Below are 18,121 nucleotides of genomic sequence, written 5' to 3'. Positions count from 1 at the left end.
CCAGATTTTCACAAATGGAAACCTTAGCGAGCATCGGCGATATACAAAAATGCTCAGGTCGCCCATTGACTTCAATGGGGTTCGTTATTCGAAACGAACCCTCGAGCATCGCAAAATTTTCATCCCGAGTAACGAGCACCCGAGCATTTTGGTGCTCGCTCATCTCTAATAGTCATCAATAGGAGATCAATGAAGAGCAGCTGTTTCCCCAGGTTTTTGTCTTGGTGTGTGGAGCTGTGCCGGAAGCACACAGATCCATATGTTGCTCAGTAATCCAAGTTTATTCTATAGTCTGACTCCTATCCCAGATTGCAATGCATGGAGCTGTCTTCTTCCAACGACACAGCAGCTCCTGTAAGTGAAAGCAATAAAGTTTTGCTTAAAAGGTTTTTCTTTGGGATTCCAAATTATTTGTTTATGTTCGAGCTCGAAGTAACTTGCAGACCACACACAGGCTGGTGTGATTGGAAGCCATCTCTTTATTCCAGTAACCAACAGCAATATATATACAAAAAGCATTTGTTAGGATGTTAGAAGGCGCCTCACTTGTAATAATTATAATTTATCCTAATTAATTTATTATCATTGGTTCGAAAAACTAAACAAGAAATCTAACATCCTGGTTGCCAGGCAGACCTCTCTCAGGCGGAGTGGCACCGTGCGGGATAGGCTTCTCAAAACAAATTAACAGAGTTGTATAACAATAAGATATGGAGGAACGGGTCGCTCCGACCCCGGGCACAAGAGTCTGCTTTCTCTATCTCTTGGTTCTAAACCATTGAGGCCCTTTCTATTCTTAGTGCTTCTCTGCAATTCTTGTTAAAGGAAACTGACAATAATAGGACAGAGGCAGAAACATACAAAGTGGAGTCATATGTCCTGTGCTAAGACTCCTTATAGTAAGACACTGGCCTTGGAGAATAGCTGGTCATCAGGGCTCCCAGGCAGAAGACCATGGACATACTTCTATTGATGACCTACGATAAGTCATCAATAGCCAGACGTGGGACAACCTCTCTGAGAAGAACATCTTAAACTTGTCATTTCAGCTTTACTGTGAATGACAAAGAAAAGAACTAGAATGTCCCGACTTCTTTATACAATTGCTTCTGACAACTCTCATTGACTTATCTACTGACAAAACTTGCCAATGCCAAGAACAGGACTCAGTGCAATGTCATCGTTCGAAAAAGAAAACTAAACTGTGAAAAGCTCCCCACAGCCCGCCACAAACAGGGGTCGCTGCGACTTTAAAAGTGTTCTGATAATGGATTTTGACATTCTGTTTTTTGATTGCTTGCGTGTATGTAAAAAAGAAAATGATGTTTTTGCTCCTCGAACTGCACAATTCAGTGAGGGAAATGTCTTTTAGGAGAACAAAGAAAGGCCATTTTTCAGAACAATACCTCCTGACCAAGTATTCTTGTTCACAGCGGCGCCTGTTCTTGCTCACCTCATAACAGGTTTGTGACCTGTGATGGCAGAAAAACAATTTCTCTCCCACGGTGTCTTATTACTCCATTCAAATACAGCGTTGTTTATTAAGGCTCGACGCCTCGCTGCTCTCTACTTTCACGCCTCTTGAAAAATTACTTACTACTTATTAGAAATGTGTACTGACACTGAATTAGGAAATAATGTAGAATCTAGATGCTCGAAATCTGAAGATGTAATAAAAAGGTAAAAAGTGTCACACAATTAGAGGAAAACACAGACTGCACATCTGAACATCTCCTTGCATCTAAAGGGTAGCTGTGCAAGTGTGTGAACCCTATGTAAAAAACTGGATGTTCCTCGTCGGCCTGCCAACAGTTTCTGACCTGGGAGTGCGGTCTAACATGATACATTTAGAAAATAGATTCGACTTTGAGGCTTCTGTGCCGTGATGCAAATTAAAGGGGTTGTCCCGCGAAACAAAGTGGGGTTATGCACTTCTGTATGGCCATATTAATGCACTTTGTAATGTACATTGTGCATTAATTATGAGCCATACAGAAGTTATTCACTTACCTGTTCCGTTGCTGGCGTCCTCGTCTCCATGGTGCTGTCTAATTTTCAGCATCTAATCACCCGATTAGACGCGCTTGCGCAGTCCGGTCTTCTCCCTTCTGAATGGGGCTGCTCGTGCCGGATAGCGGCTCCTCGTAGCTCCGCCCCGTCACGTGTGCCGATTCCAGCCAATCAGGAGGCTGGAATCGGCAATGGACCGCACAGAAGCCCTGCGGTCCACCGAGGGTGAAGATCCCGGCGGCCATCTTCGCAAGGTAAGTAAGAAGTCACCGGAGCGCGGGGATTCAGGTAAGCACTATCCGGGGTTTTTTTTTTAAACCCCTGCATCGGGTTTGTCTCGCGCCGAACGGGGGGGGGCTATTGAAAAAAAAAAAAAAACGTTTCGGCGCGGGACAACCCCTTTAAGTCTTAAGTGACCCCTGCTATGGTGTTCCCTGTTTAGTATGATATCCCCCTTTGTGGTCGCGGAGCCATTAGGTCCTAAGGGCACTATGACACTTGTGTAAATGCAATCTTATTTCTTCTTTTGCCTTCATCCTTCGTCATTTCCAGTGTATTTCCAGTTGGCGTGATGTTGTCCTATCCGACGAATGTTCTTACATCACAGCTGGACACAACTGATACAATATTTTTCTTTCCCACGTAGGACGTCATCTGGCATCAAACCTGATGCACTGGAGACCTTTAACTATCCCATATAAAACTGTAGGACTGGTTCTGCTATCAGTTTCCCTCCGACATTTCACTGCGTAGATTATGGCAAAACACCTAGTCCAGCTCGGAGCCGGTGTAGATTTCCATCTGGCACGCAGGAGTGCCAACAGATGAGCCAAATGCATTAGGAAGTGTATGCCTCTTAATACATTTGTTGCTCGTAGGCGGGCGCAGCGTTTGCTTAGGTTACTGATGCAAATCAGCAGAGGAGAGTCATTTTGCCGAGAAGAGTCACAATTATTCATAAGCTGCCAACCTAACCACACAACCTTTTACTTGATAGACAGCTCATTCCCCATTACACAGGAAATCCTGTCTACCATGAGAATATGGAGCAAGCGTTCAAGTCAGCAGCTCATGATTCAGCGTGACTCTTCTCAGCCAGATAACTCTTCTTTGCTGATTTGCTTATGGCACAGGTTAACTTTGAAACCTAATTGTGGAGGTATATGGGCTCATTAGAAAAAAGAGGACATTAATAGTGATTGATTTTTCATTCTCTGCCGGTTTTAGTCTTTGTGGTGAGATGGTCGTGACGGGTTCCCTGGACTTTTGCAATGGTATAAGATTAGAAAAAAATCCCTTTTAGACGACAGAAGAATACACAAGGATTATGGGATATGTACCCACTGGGTATGGGGCACCCTGTGGTGCCACACCAGATGCAATCAAATAATGAATTCAGCCACAAGGATCACTCCATTGGAAGAATGCACCCCCTCCTAGTCAGCAGCCTCTATCCACAAGTTTAACACATTAATTGTATGGAATAAAAGGAAATAGAAGGAGAAAAACAGATATGGCACTGAAGAGCAGGCCTCAGAGGCGAAAAGATGGTCAGAAGTGGTTGGTACGTCTCAGAACTTTATTGGTCTATCAATAAGGCTTTGACATTTGGATACAGAAGTTTCCACCCTCTTCTGTTGATTCAGAGCCATACTAGATGGCCTTGTGGGTGCAAGGATATCAGAGATTTTATTCCCCTCTCCTATTGAGTGCACATGTTTACTATCGAATTACCAACCACTTCTGACCATCTGTATGGCTTCTGAGGTCTGCTTCTGAGCGGCATGTATGGTTTCTCCTTTTATTGCCTTTACTTTTTCACTGGCTTTCAATGTAAAGTTTGCTGTGACAGTGTGTTTAGCACATTAAAGGGGTTGTCCAGTTGTAAAAGCATTGCCTTCAATACCAAGCCTGGCCACTGCAGTGGGGACAGAGCTGTCTGCTTCTTGCATGAGCTCACTAGCCCGACAATAGATGATCTGCGGGGCTTCTAGGCAGTGGCCCCTGACAATCTACTTTTCATAGCCTCTCCTAAGGCTAGCCCATTAATAGCTTACAATTGGACAGTCCCGTTAAGTTAAAGTGTTCAACATCCCTATCTTTATTGTATTGGTGAGTCCCTCCTGAGTATTCCTGGTGTTTCCTTCACTTTGGGGGCGATGTATATGCCATAATTCTCTGTGAATGACGACTGATACTATTCTACATGCCCAGTCCCTGATTTATTGCTATAGTTTCAGAGAATTGAAGGACACGAAGCGTCGGGGGTTTTCGGTTCCATCTATATTATGTGCAAATATTATAGTTTAACACGACTATTCATGTGTTTAATATTTTCATCAAACGCAGGCTATTTCCTTTATTACTCTCTTTTATAGATGACCGTCGTTACCGTAAAACACAGCGCCACAAAGTCATAATCCAACTCATATTGATTAAAATGTAATAATTGCCCAGGAATCTCTCACTTTATAGTGCAGAGTAAAATTGTCTTATGAGTGCAACTTAATATTTTATTCGATATTTAACTACAAAGTTATTTCATAGGAGTTTTTCCATCAGATAGAATCTTCCATGTGAGAAAACCATAAAAACAAGTTTTTTCTAATATTCATTTAAGTATACCATATCTCACTGTACTTTTTTTCTTTCGAAGCCTCGGCAGCCTTGGAGAACGTCAAGTCGGTTGCATTTAAACACATTAGGTGCATTGATTTTTACCTTCCCTCAATTACTCACTAGTCACAGTCCAATCGGCTGTAAAAATACAAAGTAGGTACAAATGTTGGTCCTATTAGAAAGAGTGGAGAAAAAAAGAGCGCAGAAGCTTCTCCCTGTTCCATCTCATAACTGGTTTTGAGCTTCTGTTTTGCAGGTAGGACACAGCGGAATAATGGAAAATCCATAATAAATAATAATTCTAGTCGTTACTTGTACAGCGCCGATATATTACCCGGCACTCTACAGTATGGTTATAATGATCCATAATAGGAATAATATACAGTATTAATATATTACTACTTTGGAATACCAAGAGAATGGGGTGTTGGGCGGGGGGTTTAATTTAACACCTACTTTCTGATTCCCAGCTGCTGCATTCTCCATATACCGTACATCACTGAAGAGTTGGCCAAGCTTGTGTGCTGCCTTCTCCATTGACGTTCACCTACTTCCGTAAGACTCATACACTTATATAGAGGAGGCTGTGTACAAGTGTGGCCTCCTCTCCAGTGACAGTATGTGAATAGGGGGTCGTAAAGTACCTCCAACTGCACCGTCTACTGGAAGGAGACCTCCTCCTAATTCAGCCTTCCCGGAGGCGTTGCGGCATGATTGAGGATGTAATTTGCCTCTGTACATTCAAGGCCTTTGGAAGAGGCTCCCATTCTGACTGTAAAACAGCCTATCAGGTTGATGAACCATTCCTGTTGGCTGTAGTTAGAGATAATAGATACTGTGCTGATGAAATTACCAAATGCTGTTTAACCCTTCAGTGATAAAGCCTATTTTGGGCTTAAGGATGTGATGATTTCCGGGGGATTTTCATCTCCACTTTTTGAAAGCCATAACTTTTTTTATTTTCCAGCCGACATGGCCTTGTGAGGGGTGTCTCTTACAATTGTTTGTCCCTGTAGGGGGCATGAACCTGCAATCCTATAATTGTATTGTACTTCTGTACTGCCGTGCATTATCTCTAATAGTGACATCAGTTCAGCCTCCTTGCAATTTTTTTTTGTGACTCCAACACAGATCTTCCATAATGTCCCGAGGAAATAGTGTAGCATGTTGCCAGAAGGCAGATGGACCACATTTTAGTCAATCTGGTCCATGTGGCGCTCTTCGTGTTCTGAATATGTCAGATGTGGCACTTCTGGTATTTGTTTGTTCAGCTGCAAGGACAGAGCCAAAAAACTTAAATTGAAGAGCAAGTGTGAAAGTGGACCTTACCTCTGCTCCTGTCTGTCTTTGTTTGGGTTTCCATTTTTTATCCCTATTTTTTTAAAACAAAGAGGGAAATGCGCACAAAAAGTTTTTCTATCACTGTTTTTTTTCTTTTTTTACACTTTTATATCCCAGTAGGAATATAAAAATGCAATCCTATAATTGCCTTGAACCTGCAATCCTATAATCGCTATTGTACTATGTAGATGCGTTATCTCTAATAGCGATCACAGGCCATAGCAGACCCGGATGCCATCGTCTGGCATCTGGCTGCCCTCCGTGGTTGCAGGGCCAGTGAGATCACAAAGGGCTTCCATTTTTAACAGATCTAACAAAAATCCCATAAACGGATTCAAAACAAATGTCAAACTGAAACAAATGGAGACTAAAGTTTGCCTTAGTTTGAGGGATTAGTAAAACAGATCCGTCCAAATTAGAAATGTTTGCCCCATTCGGCATCATTTAAACTGCTCTTTCTTAGTGTAATTGTTTCTAGTTTTTTCCATGCGCAGAAGAAGAACCAGATCCGGTAGAGGGAGCGTATAACCGATACAGGGAAGGCTTTCTACCTGCATCCATTCTTCATGTCAGGCTTCAGGATTTGTGGATGGGGATAGTTGTGCAACAGACTTCACTATTGTTTCTGTGAATAAAGATGAAGGCCCCACAGAACAGATGAACTGAAACTAACGGAGCTCTGAGAGTCCTTGAAGTTGATGAAAGATTCAATTGAAACATTTATTTCTGTTTTTCCCTGATGGAACACAAGATCCAAAGCCCCAGATGTGAACAGACATGGCCGTCCTTAGTTATATGCAACCTGTGCTGTTGCACAAGGCGTTGGCCATCAACTTTTTAGGGGGTAAATCAGGTGATCACCCTCCTCAGGTCCGCCTGTCAACATGGTCATCTTCCTCCATCTTCTGGACTTACACAAATTCTCCTCCTCTTGACTCCTTCTCCTCCCCTCTCATTTTCTGAGAAGCTATTGTTAGCCCATCGGTGCCTCCACAACACAGTAATATAGTTCTGTTATTATACTCATGTTATGAGCTTGGTTCTGGAGTTGTATTTATGTTATTAGGTTGGTTCTGGTACTAAATTTGTTATGGGCTTGGTTCTGGTACTGTAGTTGTATTATGAACTGCGTTTTGGTTCTGTATTGATGTATTAAGTTTGGTTCTGGCACTGTATTTACACCATGAGCTTGGTTCTGGTACTACACTTAATCACTGAGCTGTTGTGGTGTGGGTACGCTGCTATCTTGCAACCTTCTACATAAGCAACATACAAGCTAACTCCCTATTAGTGCAATATATATATTACACTGTTTTCTTATGGCAGAACATTCCACAGAGGATGCCATGTAATCTAAGGCTGGCACCGTGAACAGAGCCTAAACGTCCCCTATGGTGCAAACTGTGAATTTGACTGATCAACAGTTAAAACAGACAATTTCCATTTTCTCCTAAACCCGTGGACTCTGAGGTTCTTACTGATATATTAATATAAGGGAGATGCATTTTATGTGGCCCTCTTAAGTATCCCTTTAAATGGCGCCGAGTTGTCATCTATCTGCATAATAGCAGCATGAGGTTATTATAATGTTGTGAAGAACATGGATTCACTTGAAGCGTTGCGCTACAGTCAAATATCTCCCGAGCCGCCGGTTCCTCCACAGAGTCGGCTCATACTGATATCTTTGACATTTTGTTCAATAACTCAACTACATCTGTTCTTATCCTTAGGTGGAACTATGTTTCCGCATATCAAGGGAATCACAACTTGTTTTAGCGAATGTAAAATGATATTATTACTGCCATTGGGGTTTGTATGAAACCAGCAGAAATGGGGAATTTTGATAAGTTTCTTATCTTTGTGCTGATCTAGCTGGTGTCACGTCTTGCTCCTGGGTCCTGTAGTTCTGCGGGTTTTCAGAAGGACAGGACTGCAGGGGTGGTAGATTTGGCTGGCTGATGGTGTGGAGTTCTCCAGCCAATCCCCAAAGGTCTGCTGTACATAAATATCAGCCGTCCTTACTACAGGGTTTCGGTCATTTATCCATTATCCCTTTCCCACTCAGTACTTGGTGTTATGCATGCTGCATGTTTGAGTTGCTTTTCCGCCTTCCCTGAGGATGGTCTGGACACCTGATCTCCCAGTCTGCATGTTCTGTGGCTCCCTTCTCCCAGGTGGGTGATATCTGGCATGTTCTTTTTATGTCAGCTTGGCGTCTGCCGCTTTTTCCCCTCGGTGTGTGAGCGCTTGAACTAGCTCCTGTTCTCTGTGCATGCAAGTGGTTCTGAGTGGGTTTTCCTTCTGTCTTGGAGGTGAGCAGACTTCAGGTGTGAACAATGACTTGTTCTGTGTATGTCTGAAGGTGTGGACTGCACTGCATGTCAACAGAATGACCAGCCTAAAAATATTTTTTGTGTACACTAGACTCTAGCATGATATTACCTGTTCGCATCCCCCTTTGTGTTTGTGTACTCCTTATGGTGCAGCCTATTGTGACTGAGGCCGTTTGTGTAAGGCACTATAGTTCTGCCTAGGAAGGCACGGTATGTATACCAGTTCCATGTTAAGACATAGAGGCGTCTGTACTAGGCCTATATGGATCAGTTCTGTACGACTCTGTGTCAGTTGGAGGAGATGCTATTTTTTTTTCTTCCAATGCCCTAAAGGTGAACACTCACTGGCGATACAATATAGTTGCGATGCGAGAGTGAGTGAAAAAGCATGATATTAAAAACAGAGATGAGCGAGTATACTCGCTAAGGCACATTACTCGAGCGAGTAGTGCCTTAGCCGAGTATCTCCCCGCCGAGTATCTCTCTCTCCCTCTCTCCCCCCCCCCCCCCCCGCTCCCCCCTGCTGCCCGCCGCAACTCACCTGTCACCCGCGCCGGCCCCCGAATCTTTAGAGACGAGCGGGGAGATACTCGACTAAGGCACTACTCGCTCAAGTAATGTGCCTTAGCAAGTATACTCGTTCATCTCGAAATAAAAACCAATGACTTTTAATGGTTTCATTCGCATTAGTGATGTTTTCACTGTAACCTCACATCGCAAAGAAGAATCTGCACTATCGCCCATTGTTCTCAATGGAGCCGGCGGCATCAGCACCCGCCCCATTGAAAACATAGGGAAAACATTGCGCTCCCCTGACACAGCTGTGACAGCTATGGCAGGGGATTCCTTCATCACCGCGGGGATGAAGGAATGCCCTGTCACAGCTGCCACAGCTGTAGCAGAAATCCAGGATGCTATCTCATTGCTTTCAGTGGGGTCGGCACTACTGTGGCACCTTTGAAAGCAGGAGGTTGCAGGCAACCCCCGCAGCGATGATTTTCTGGGAAGGGCTTGAAATATAAGCCCTTTCCTGAAAATCATAGTGAGCTGTAAAAAAAATAAAAAATAAAGATAAACTGACTTAGAAGATCGGTCCGGCTCTTCTCTCCAGTCCTGACAGTCGTCTTCTGTGTTCTGGAAGCAGTGGTAAGGGACTGCAAGCAAAGGGATCAGGCTGTTCCCGGTTTTCCGGGTGGATGTCAGCCTGGTGGACATAGGGCGCAAGACTCACCATCGCTGAAGAAACAGTTTATTAGCTGTAGAATAGGAGAATGGTAGTTTGTGACCCAGGAATCCGGGGTATCTCAGTCTGCCATTATAGCTCCATAGTCTGTAGGATCGGTGGTTAATCAGAGCTCTAGAAGTTGACCGGCATCAGCAATAAACTAGTATTGTCTTGCTAAATAGTCTTTAATTTAATTCCTGTGGAATACCTGTAATAACTCTGTGCATGGAAGACCGGGATGACTCCTTTAGGCCCGTTGGTGTAGGTCCAACACCATCGGAGGGAACTGAGGAACCACGTGACTCCGACTTCACTATTCAGCACTCCTTTCCCTGCTTACTAGACAAAACCACATCATATACAACATGGAGCTCATTAGACTTGAGCGAATGTACTCTGCCGAGCTTCATGCTTGTTCGTGTATTAGCGTACGCGATGGTGCTCATTACTCGAACGAGCATCACGCCGTCTTCGACCACCCCCCCCCCCCCCCCAAAAAAAAAAAAAAACCTCCGGACACGGCGGCCCACATAAAAAATGCTCGAGTCTCACATTGTAGTCAATGGGGTTCGTTACTCGAGTAGAGCTCTCGAATTTTGCGAAAAGCTCGACTTGAGTAACGAGGACCTGAGAATTTGGGAGCTCGCTCATCTCTAGAGCTCATGTTTCCTTATTCAGGACCCGGCATCTCTACACAAGCCCTACGATGTTAGCAAGCAAGGATAGAGTAAACCCAAATATATGTCCTAAGAGGGTTTGTCCCGTCAAGTTGGCTTATTGCATCTTAAGTCTTAAGCCAAATAGTAGCATGCAGCTTTTACTGAATTCCAGGATTCTCTCCGAAGCCCCTCCCACACGTGCTGTCAGCGTTTTGCCATGCTTTTACTGCCATTTTTGGATGCAGGTTACTGCCGCTGACAGTGGATTTTAATGCACCCCATCATTCTGATGGGTAATGAGGTGGCAGAATAGAACAGGTAGCGCTCGAAAATCATTGTGTTAGAAAACGCCGCGAACGAGCGCAGGTCTGCGAGGCCTCATTGAAATCAATGGGAGCTTTTAACCGCGGCATTTTGAACGCCGTAAAAAGCGGTTGTGTGAGAATAGCCTTGTTTTTCAAAGTCGTACAGCACTTAACTTTTTCTCCTGTTTTGGAAAATAATGGTATTTTCTCTTCATCTAAAGCTTGACAACATAATACAGCGTCAGCCGTGTTCCAAATATGGATGCAAAAGCGAAAGGTTCCAAGAGTAAAACAGATTTCTCATATTGAAAGAAATACGTAGATAGAACGCGCCATTTATATGATAACTTGTGCTGTGCTGCACAATTTGGCTGACCTACTATCTGGTCTGGGGGGTCAAATGAATGGGGGAACCAGAAAACCTTCTCTACACTGATGAGGGACAAACCCCCAAACACCCTACCTGCACGCGGCTATCTCTTCCTTCTGGAGATGGCGCTGGCTTTGGCTCGTATTCCGAGTCATTGTTACAAGGCTTGTTAAAAGGGCTTGACATTGACTTGCAGGAATGCTGCTGTCCAGTAAGTGGCGCTCTAGAGGCATTATGCCATATTTTGCATTTGCCTAAGAAAGGATTGTAGCACACAAGGGATTGTTGCCCCATTCATTTGATCTTCCAGACAAACTGATACATTAGCCAATTTGTGAGTATGCCGTAAATGTCCAAGTCAGGAATGGCCATATTAGATGTAAGCACGATTGTGAGAAAACAGATGACTGTATTACTGGTATGCCAGGATGGGGGCTTCATGCACCCACATTGTAATTAGTTGGGGGTGGGGGGGGGGGGTGCCCTAATATATTGGAACGCCCTAACTGGATTACAAATCCAATCTGCAGCCAGATGACTGTATTACAGGTATGCCATGACGGGGGCTTCATGCACCCACCTTGTAATTAGTTGGGGGGTGACTGCCCTTATATATTGGAGCTCCCTAACTGGAGTACGCATCCAATGTGCAGCCAGATGACTGTATTACAGGTATGCCATGACGGGGGCTTCATGCACCCACCTTGTAATTAGTTGGGGGGGAAGTTGGGGATGACTGCCCTTATATATTGGAGCTCCCTAACTGGAGTACGCATCCAATGTGCAGCCAGATGACTGTAGTACAGGTATGCCATGATAGGGGCTTCATGCACCCACCTTGTAATTAGTTGGGGGTGGAGTGCCCTAATACATTGGAGCGCCCTAAATGGAGTACAAATCCAATCTACAGCCAGATGACTGTACTACTGGTATGCTATGACAGGGGCTTCATGCACCCACCTTGTAATTAGTTGGGGGGGAGGTTGGGGATGACTGCCCTTATATATTGGAAAGCACGGAGTACGCATTCAATCTGCAGCCAGATGACTGTATTACAGATATGCCATGACAGGGCCTTCATGCACCCACCTTGTAATTAGTTGGGGGGGAGGTTGGGGGTGACTGCCCTTATATATTGGAGCTCCCTAACTGGAGTACGCATTCAATCTGCAGCCAGATGACTGTATTACAGATATGCCATGACAGGGCCTTCATGCACCCACCTTGTAATTAGTTGGGGGGGGGGGGGGAGGTTGAGGGGTGACTGCCCTTATATATTGGAGCTCAGATGACTGTATTACAGATATGCCATGACGGGGCCTTCATGCACCCACCTTGTAATTAGTTGGGGGGTGCCCTAATATATTGGAGCGCCCTAACTGGAGTACAAATCCAATCTACAGCCAGATGACTGTACTACTGGTATGCCATGACGGGGCCTTCATGCACCCACCTTGTAATTAGTTGGGGGTGCCCTAATATATTGGAGCGCCCTAACTGGAGTACAAATCCAATCTGCACCTGCATTTGGAGATTGCATTTAGAGAGCTTCCTGAGCACATTTCCTGGCATCCATTAAAGTAACATGAGGTTGGACTGCCACATTGTCTATGTACATAATACTGCGCGGGGGGCGTACTGTGCGAGCGCTGTCAGAGCGGGCCTTTGTTCTGCCGTCTGGCAGGTGACAACTTGCTGAAACTTCATGACTCAACTTAAATTAAACTGAATAGTAGCTTCCTGGGATAAATATATGCCTGTCTAACATAACATGACTGGTTCTCTCCCTCAGTGATGAAATTTAAAGACTCGAATCCTACATAAATTTTAACTTAAGGGTTCATCATATTTCTATTAAAAAAGGAAAATTATTCATTCTCATTTTTTTTTTCATCTTACTTGGAAAGAGTCTTAAGGGAAATAACATAATGCATTGTGCTTGGCCCATTGTACTCAGAGATAAGCCCCCATTGTGACCTCTAGCTCGCCTCCTTCAGGTACCACATGAAGCAAAGTGATTTATATAGGATCCGGTCCCACTCCTTAGTCCTGCACCACCGGCCTAGGCCAAGACTGAGATGCGCTGCCCAGACATTTACTGCAGCCGCATACTTTCCAACAGTCCTGTTTGTCACTGAACTGAAACACGGAGACCGTTTTATTGTAAATCTGCATTTAAATAGGTGTTTCTGGGTAGAATTGGGTATAACTTACTAATGTCAACAAACTTGGGATTCAGATGTTAGTAAATATATACAGTGACTGCTTCCTGTTTTTACACATCATCCCCTGGCTGTGAGAGATTAACTAGATATTTATGGGTACAATTAATGAACTTAAAAAGTTGAGACACTTTCTAAATACATTTTATTATCTTATACTGATCCTGAGTTACATCCTGTATTATACTCCAGAGCTGTACTCACTATTCTGCTGCTGGAGTCACTGTGTACATACATTACTTATCCTGTACTGATCCTGAGTTACATCCTGTATTATACTCCAGAGCTGCACTCACTATTCTGCTGGTGGAGTCACTGTGTACATACATTACTTATCCTGCACTGACCCTGAGTTACATCCTATATTATACTCCAGAGCTGTACTCCCTATTCTGCTGCTGGAGTCACTGTGTACATACATTACTTATCCTGTACTGCTCCTGAGTTACATCCTATATTATACTCCAGAGCTGCACTCACTATTCTGCTGCTGGAGTCACTGTGTACATACATTACTTATCCTGTACTGCTCCTGAGTTACATCCTATATTATACTCCAGAGCTGCACTCACTATTCTGCTGCTGGAGTCACTGTGTACATACATTACTTATCCTGTACTGATCCTGAGGTACATCCTGTATTATACTCCAGAGCTGCACTCGCTATTCTGCTGTTGGAGTCACTGTGTACATACATTACTTATCCTGTACTGATCCTGAGTTACATCCAGTATTATACTCCAGAGCTGCACTCACTATTCTGCTGGTGGAGTCACTGTGTACATACATTACTTATCCTGTACTGCTCCTGAGTTACATCCTGTATTATACCCCAGAGCTGCACTCACTATTCTTCTGGTGGAGTCACTGTGTACATTACTTATCCTGCACTGCTCATGAGTTACATCCAGTATTATACTCCAGAGCTGCACTCCCTATTCTGCTGGTGGAGTCACTGTGCATATTATATCTTCAATTTGACTGGCTGTTAATGGAAACAGTCAACAAGCATGCTAACAGCTTAGCTCATGTACAGTGGCACAGGGCACAGTAAGTTCTTCCTACATAAAGGTACTTCACGGAGCCAGATGCTCTTCCAGAATATATATATATGTGTTCTGTCTTAGAGGAGGGGGAACGAAAAGAAAGAAGAAAAGGACGAAAAAGAAAAGGAGGGATTGAGGGACAAAGGAAGGAAAGAACTTAGGACTGAAGGAAGGAAAGGACAAAGAGAAAGGAAGGGAGAAGGAATGGAGGAATTTTAAAACACATTAGGTAGATACAGTGGTGAAAAAAGGAAGGAGGGTGAGCTCCTCTGGTGAGGATCTGGCGTGGAGAAGAGCCGAGTGTAGATTCCAGTGGGTGATGTCTTTTAGTAGTTGCGTACGTTACTAGTCCGGGTGCTGCCAGATTAGGGACTGTGTAACCTCTTGCGGTTGGTCAGTGTAGAAGTGGAGAGGAAAGGAAAAAAAACACTGACATGATGGCGCGACCCGTTTGGTCAGACGTACAGAAGCTTTAAGGTTCTGAGGGAAAATGTATTTTCTTAAAATAGAAGCCAGCAGATAAACGTTCCGCGTTCTAAGGCAGGCACGTCGTTATATATATACGCAAAACGTTTCGAGGCACGCACGCCTCTTCCTCAGTCTCGCTGAAGACACACAGCCGGGAGTCTGAATGAGGATTTGTCTCGTGTGTGTCGTAAAATTTCAAGTCACAATGCTGATTCCAATATAAGAATCAGACTTCAATGATACTTTATGTTCATTTTTGGTAACATTCATGTAAACCTAAATATTCCAACACTGATTTATTTAAAGGGTTCTATATGACTAGAAAAACATAGTCCTTCTCCTAGAAGCCGCGTCAGACCGATCAGTGGGCGAGGCTGGTATTGCAGCTAGACTCCATCGAAATTAATGGGGCTGATCTGCAATTCCACATACAACCTGTGGACCGGTGGGGCGCTAGTTTATTAGAAAGCAGTTTTAGTTTTCCAATCCTGTCCAATCTCTTTGACCTTCAGTCTACAAGTCTGCAAGCTGGCCAATATAAGAAATATGTTTCTTGTAACGAAGGCTTGCAGTGATTGGCAGCTGAGGCCATCCTCAGACAATTCTGGTTATTTAAGGTAGAGTATTCAGCTGAGTATTAAACAACCTTTCAAATATTCAGATGAAATGGTGGCTTTAATTGCTCTTAACAAAATACTTGCAGGAATAGGACTTTTCTAGATTACCCCAAATCTCCCCGCTGCATTACAAACAGGGAAGGGAAATCGGAATCCGCGTACATTGGGATTTCAAAGCTTATTAACTAATTCCTAAAATCAATATCCCAAACCCTAATTTACAAACAAGGCAGATTAATATTGCCTATACTTCAAAGTATTTTTTACACATGGGTCTAAATTAATTGGTTGGTAAAGCCTTAAACATTACTTATGCAAATGCAGGAATGGATTTACATGTAAAGTGAGCGAACTTTTTTAATGTCTTGGTTCTTTTTAATGCGCATTACTTAAGAATTACCTGTTGCTTACACATGATAGCGGGATTATGGGTTAGCAAGAACCAGGCACATCATTGTGCTACATTATCGGCGGCTTTAATGAGGCGCCGCTTCCAAGGAAAAACGGAGACTTTATGAAGCAGAGTCATATAAGATGTATCGGCCGCCCTCAGATCGATCCTTAGACCCCGTTTAATAATATAAAAGGTTTCATTTTTCCTAAATTCATTATAGATGTATCAGTTTGTGCGAGGTCAGACCGGCCCACCTGAGTGGCCAAGCTCTGATACGATAATGGGCCGCAAAGTTTGAGCACAAGATATGTAATGGGGTACTACATGTTTTTTTCTAGTTCTTCTCATACAGTTTGTTGCATATCGTATGCCACAGGAGGTGGTTATACTTTTACCTGAGGCAGGAAGTCTGAGCGAGTCAGCTACATTGTATGGTTAGAAACAGGGAGCACTCCCTGTAGGCAGCCCTACGGGCATCGAGGTCCACGGAAGGCAGGAGGGAAGAAGGGAGGAAGGTTTTGTGGCACCCTGAGCAGAAACTTTCCTTGTTGTGCTCACCTCCCACATCGAGGATTGATTTGGTGGTGACTGCCATAGTGACACCAGTTTGGAAACGGCGTCAAAGAACTCTGTCAGTAAACGGTTGCTAGCAAACCATGACACAAACAGGACATTGTTCTTTGCCCAACAGGCCTGCGAATATCCCGTTAACCAGAAACGACCGTATTCATTTAGATGCTCTGTCGTTTTGGTTCAGGTGTTCCTAATACTAAACTGCTCACAGGCAGCAACATGGCGCCCCGTAAGTATGTTACATACAGCCACTGTCTGCGAGGTCCCCCACTGGTGGAGACCACAAAGGGCGGAAATGCTGGAGTCAGTGTCTGCTTCACCATGCAAGCCTGGGTGCAGAAATCTGTACAGGTTCACATGCAGTTTGCAGCCGCGGGCCCATTTCTGACACCAGGGGAGGGCCACACAGCGTTAGCTGGCCATGATGGGACTCTTGGGCTAGTCTCTCATCTTCACATTGATACTTGATAGCAGCCGTTAGGACTTTGTAGGACAGGAAGGAGATTCGCCTGCTGGACCCCGAGGTAACTGAGTGAGTCAGACAGTCAAGAGCTGCAAGTGCCACCCACTGCCCTGTCATCTGTATGAGCCTGTCTGTCAGTTACCGCCTGAGGCCTGGCCTCCTCCACATTCAGCTTCCGATGGTCCTCCCCACCTCTAGGCTTGGGTGCATAATGTTTTAAGTACATTTACAATTTTGTGTTGGTCTGCATTCATAGCCATCCTGGGCTGCATGCGACCCCTGGGCCATGGATTGGACAATGGTATCCTAGATGGCTCCTAGACTTCATGTTAGGGTGTATTCACATTATGCTTCATTCTGAGTCCCCAAGTTTCATTCTGGGGGTCTGAACCCCCAAAAATGAGGTTCAGATGGACTCCAAACGGCACCGTAGGCTGTCACTATGAAAACGAAGACCAAAGCTTGGGTAATCTTTGGAATTTGTGCTGAACAGAGTAGTGTAGTTGGCTATGCTATACTAGCACTAGAATTCCAGAAAAAAAAACTGACCCCTAGTAACATGGAGACCTTATTGACCTCCATTTGACTAATGACATCCTATGGTTCCATTTGGCGTTCTGTGAAAACCGGGGTTTCCCAGGTGCTGCCACCTCAGATAGCCCACAGCCAAACCGGTATGTGGCAAGGTGGATCCACGTCTGCCTGACTGACCCCACAATAATAGGAAGAGTTTTCCCTTGCGCTCGCTGTCATCTCCTGCTGAATAATACTCTTTGTACAAACTATCAGGAGGCAAAGTGGCTCAGCTCTGGGAAAAAAAAGCAGGTTTTACTTTTCTAGTCCATTAGCCTGTCCATCTAAGTTGAATATCGCTAACACACCAGCACTGAATCCTATAATACCGCTCTCTATGGACAGAATTATGCACTTGAACGGGTTGCAGAATGCTCTTGTCTAGCTAAAATTGTAATGGCTTCAGTACGTTTTTACAAGATATGCATACAATGTAACGCCTGTTTTCTTTCTTGCAGGTAATCGTCAGATCGGGACCAGGCACATTCCTCAGCATGGCTATATACGATAACTATATTTTCTGGTCAGATTGGGTAAGAAGAGCCATTTTGCGCTCAAACAAATACACCGGAGGGGAGACAAAGGTTCTACGAGCAGATATCCCTCATCAACCAATGGGGATCATAGCTGTGGCCAATGACACCAACAGCTGTAAGTGATATCGGTTTTGTGTTCTCTAAATATGTGCAGAGCAAAAAATTCTGTTTCCTGGAACATAAAATGTCATATCCATACACTATAGTCCTACCAATAGGTGCTGATTAATATTATTGTACAACATCTGTCTGAATTAAAATGATTTGCAACCATGTTGCCTTTTAACAGCACTCCATGTGGTTAGGCATGGTATTACAAGCTAAACATGTTATAACAATAAAGTCTACCTTGACTTCTCAACTATAC

The 18,121-nt window shown here is 44.1% G+C and overlaps 1 protein-coding gene across 1 annotated transcript in view; it reads left to right on the top strand.

Annotated features, from left to right (window-relative positions):
- LRP1B (LDL receptor related protein 1B) overlaps positions 1 to 18,121 on the top strand; it is a 1,872,788-nt gene that overhangs the window by 1,464,933 nt on the left and 389,734 nt on the right. The window contains exon 45 of the mRNA XM_066577770.1: positions 17,677 to 17,869. Coding sequence (XP_066433867.1) covers positions 17,677 to 17,869 — 193 coding nt within the window. The remainder of the gene's footprint in view (positions 1 to 17,676; positions 17,870 to 18,121) is intronic.

The sequence above is a fragment of the Eleutherodactylus coqui genome, chromosome 8, assembly GCF_035609145.1.
Source record: "Eleutherodactylus coqui strain aEleCoq1 chromosome 8, aEleCoq1.hap1, whole genome shotgun sequence".
Taxonomy (NCBI): domain Eukaryota; kingdom Metazoa; phylum Chordata; class Amphibia; order Anura; family Eleutherodactylidae; genus Eleutherodactylus; species Eleutherodactylus coqui.
The sequence above is the reverse complement of the archived record's forward strand: the minus strand, read 5'-3'. Positions and strand labels throughout refer to the sequence as shown.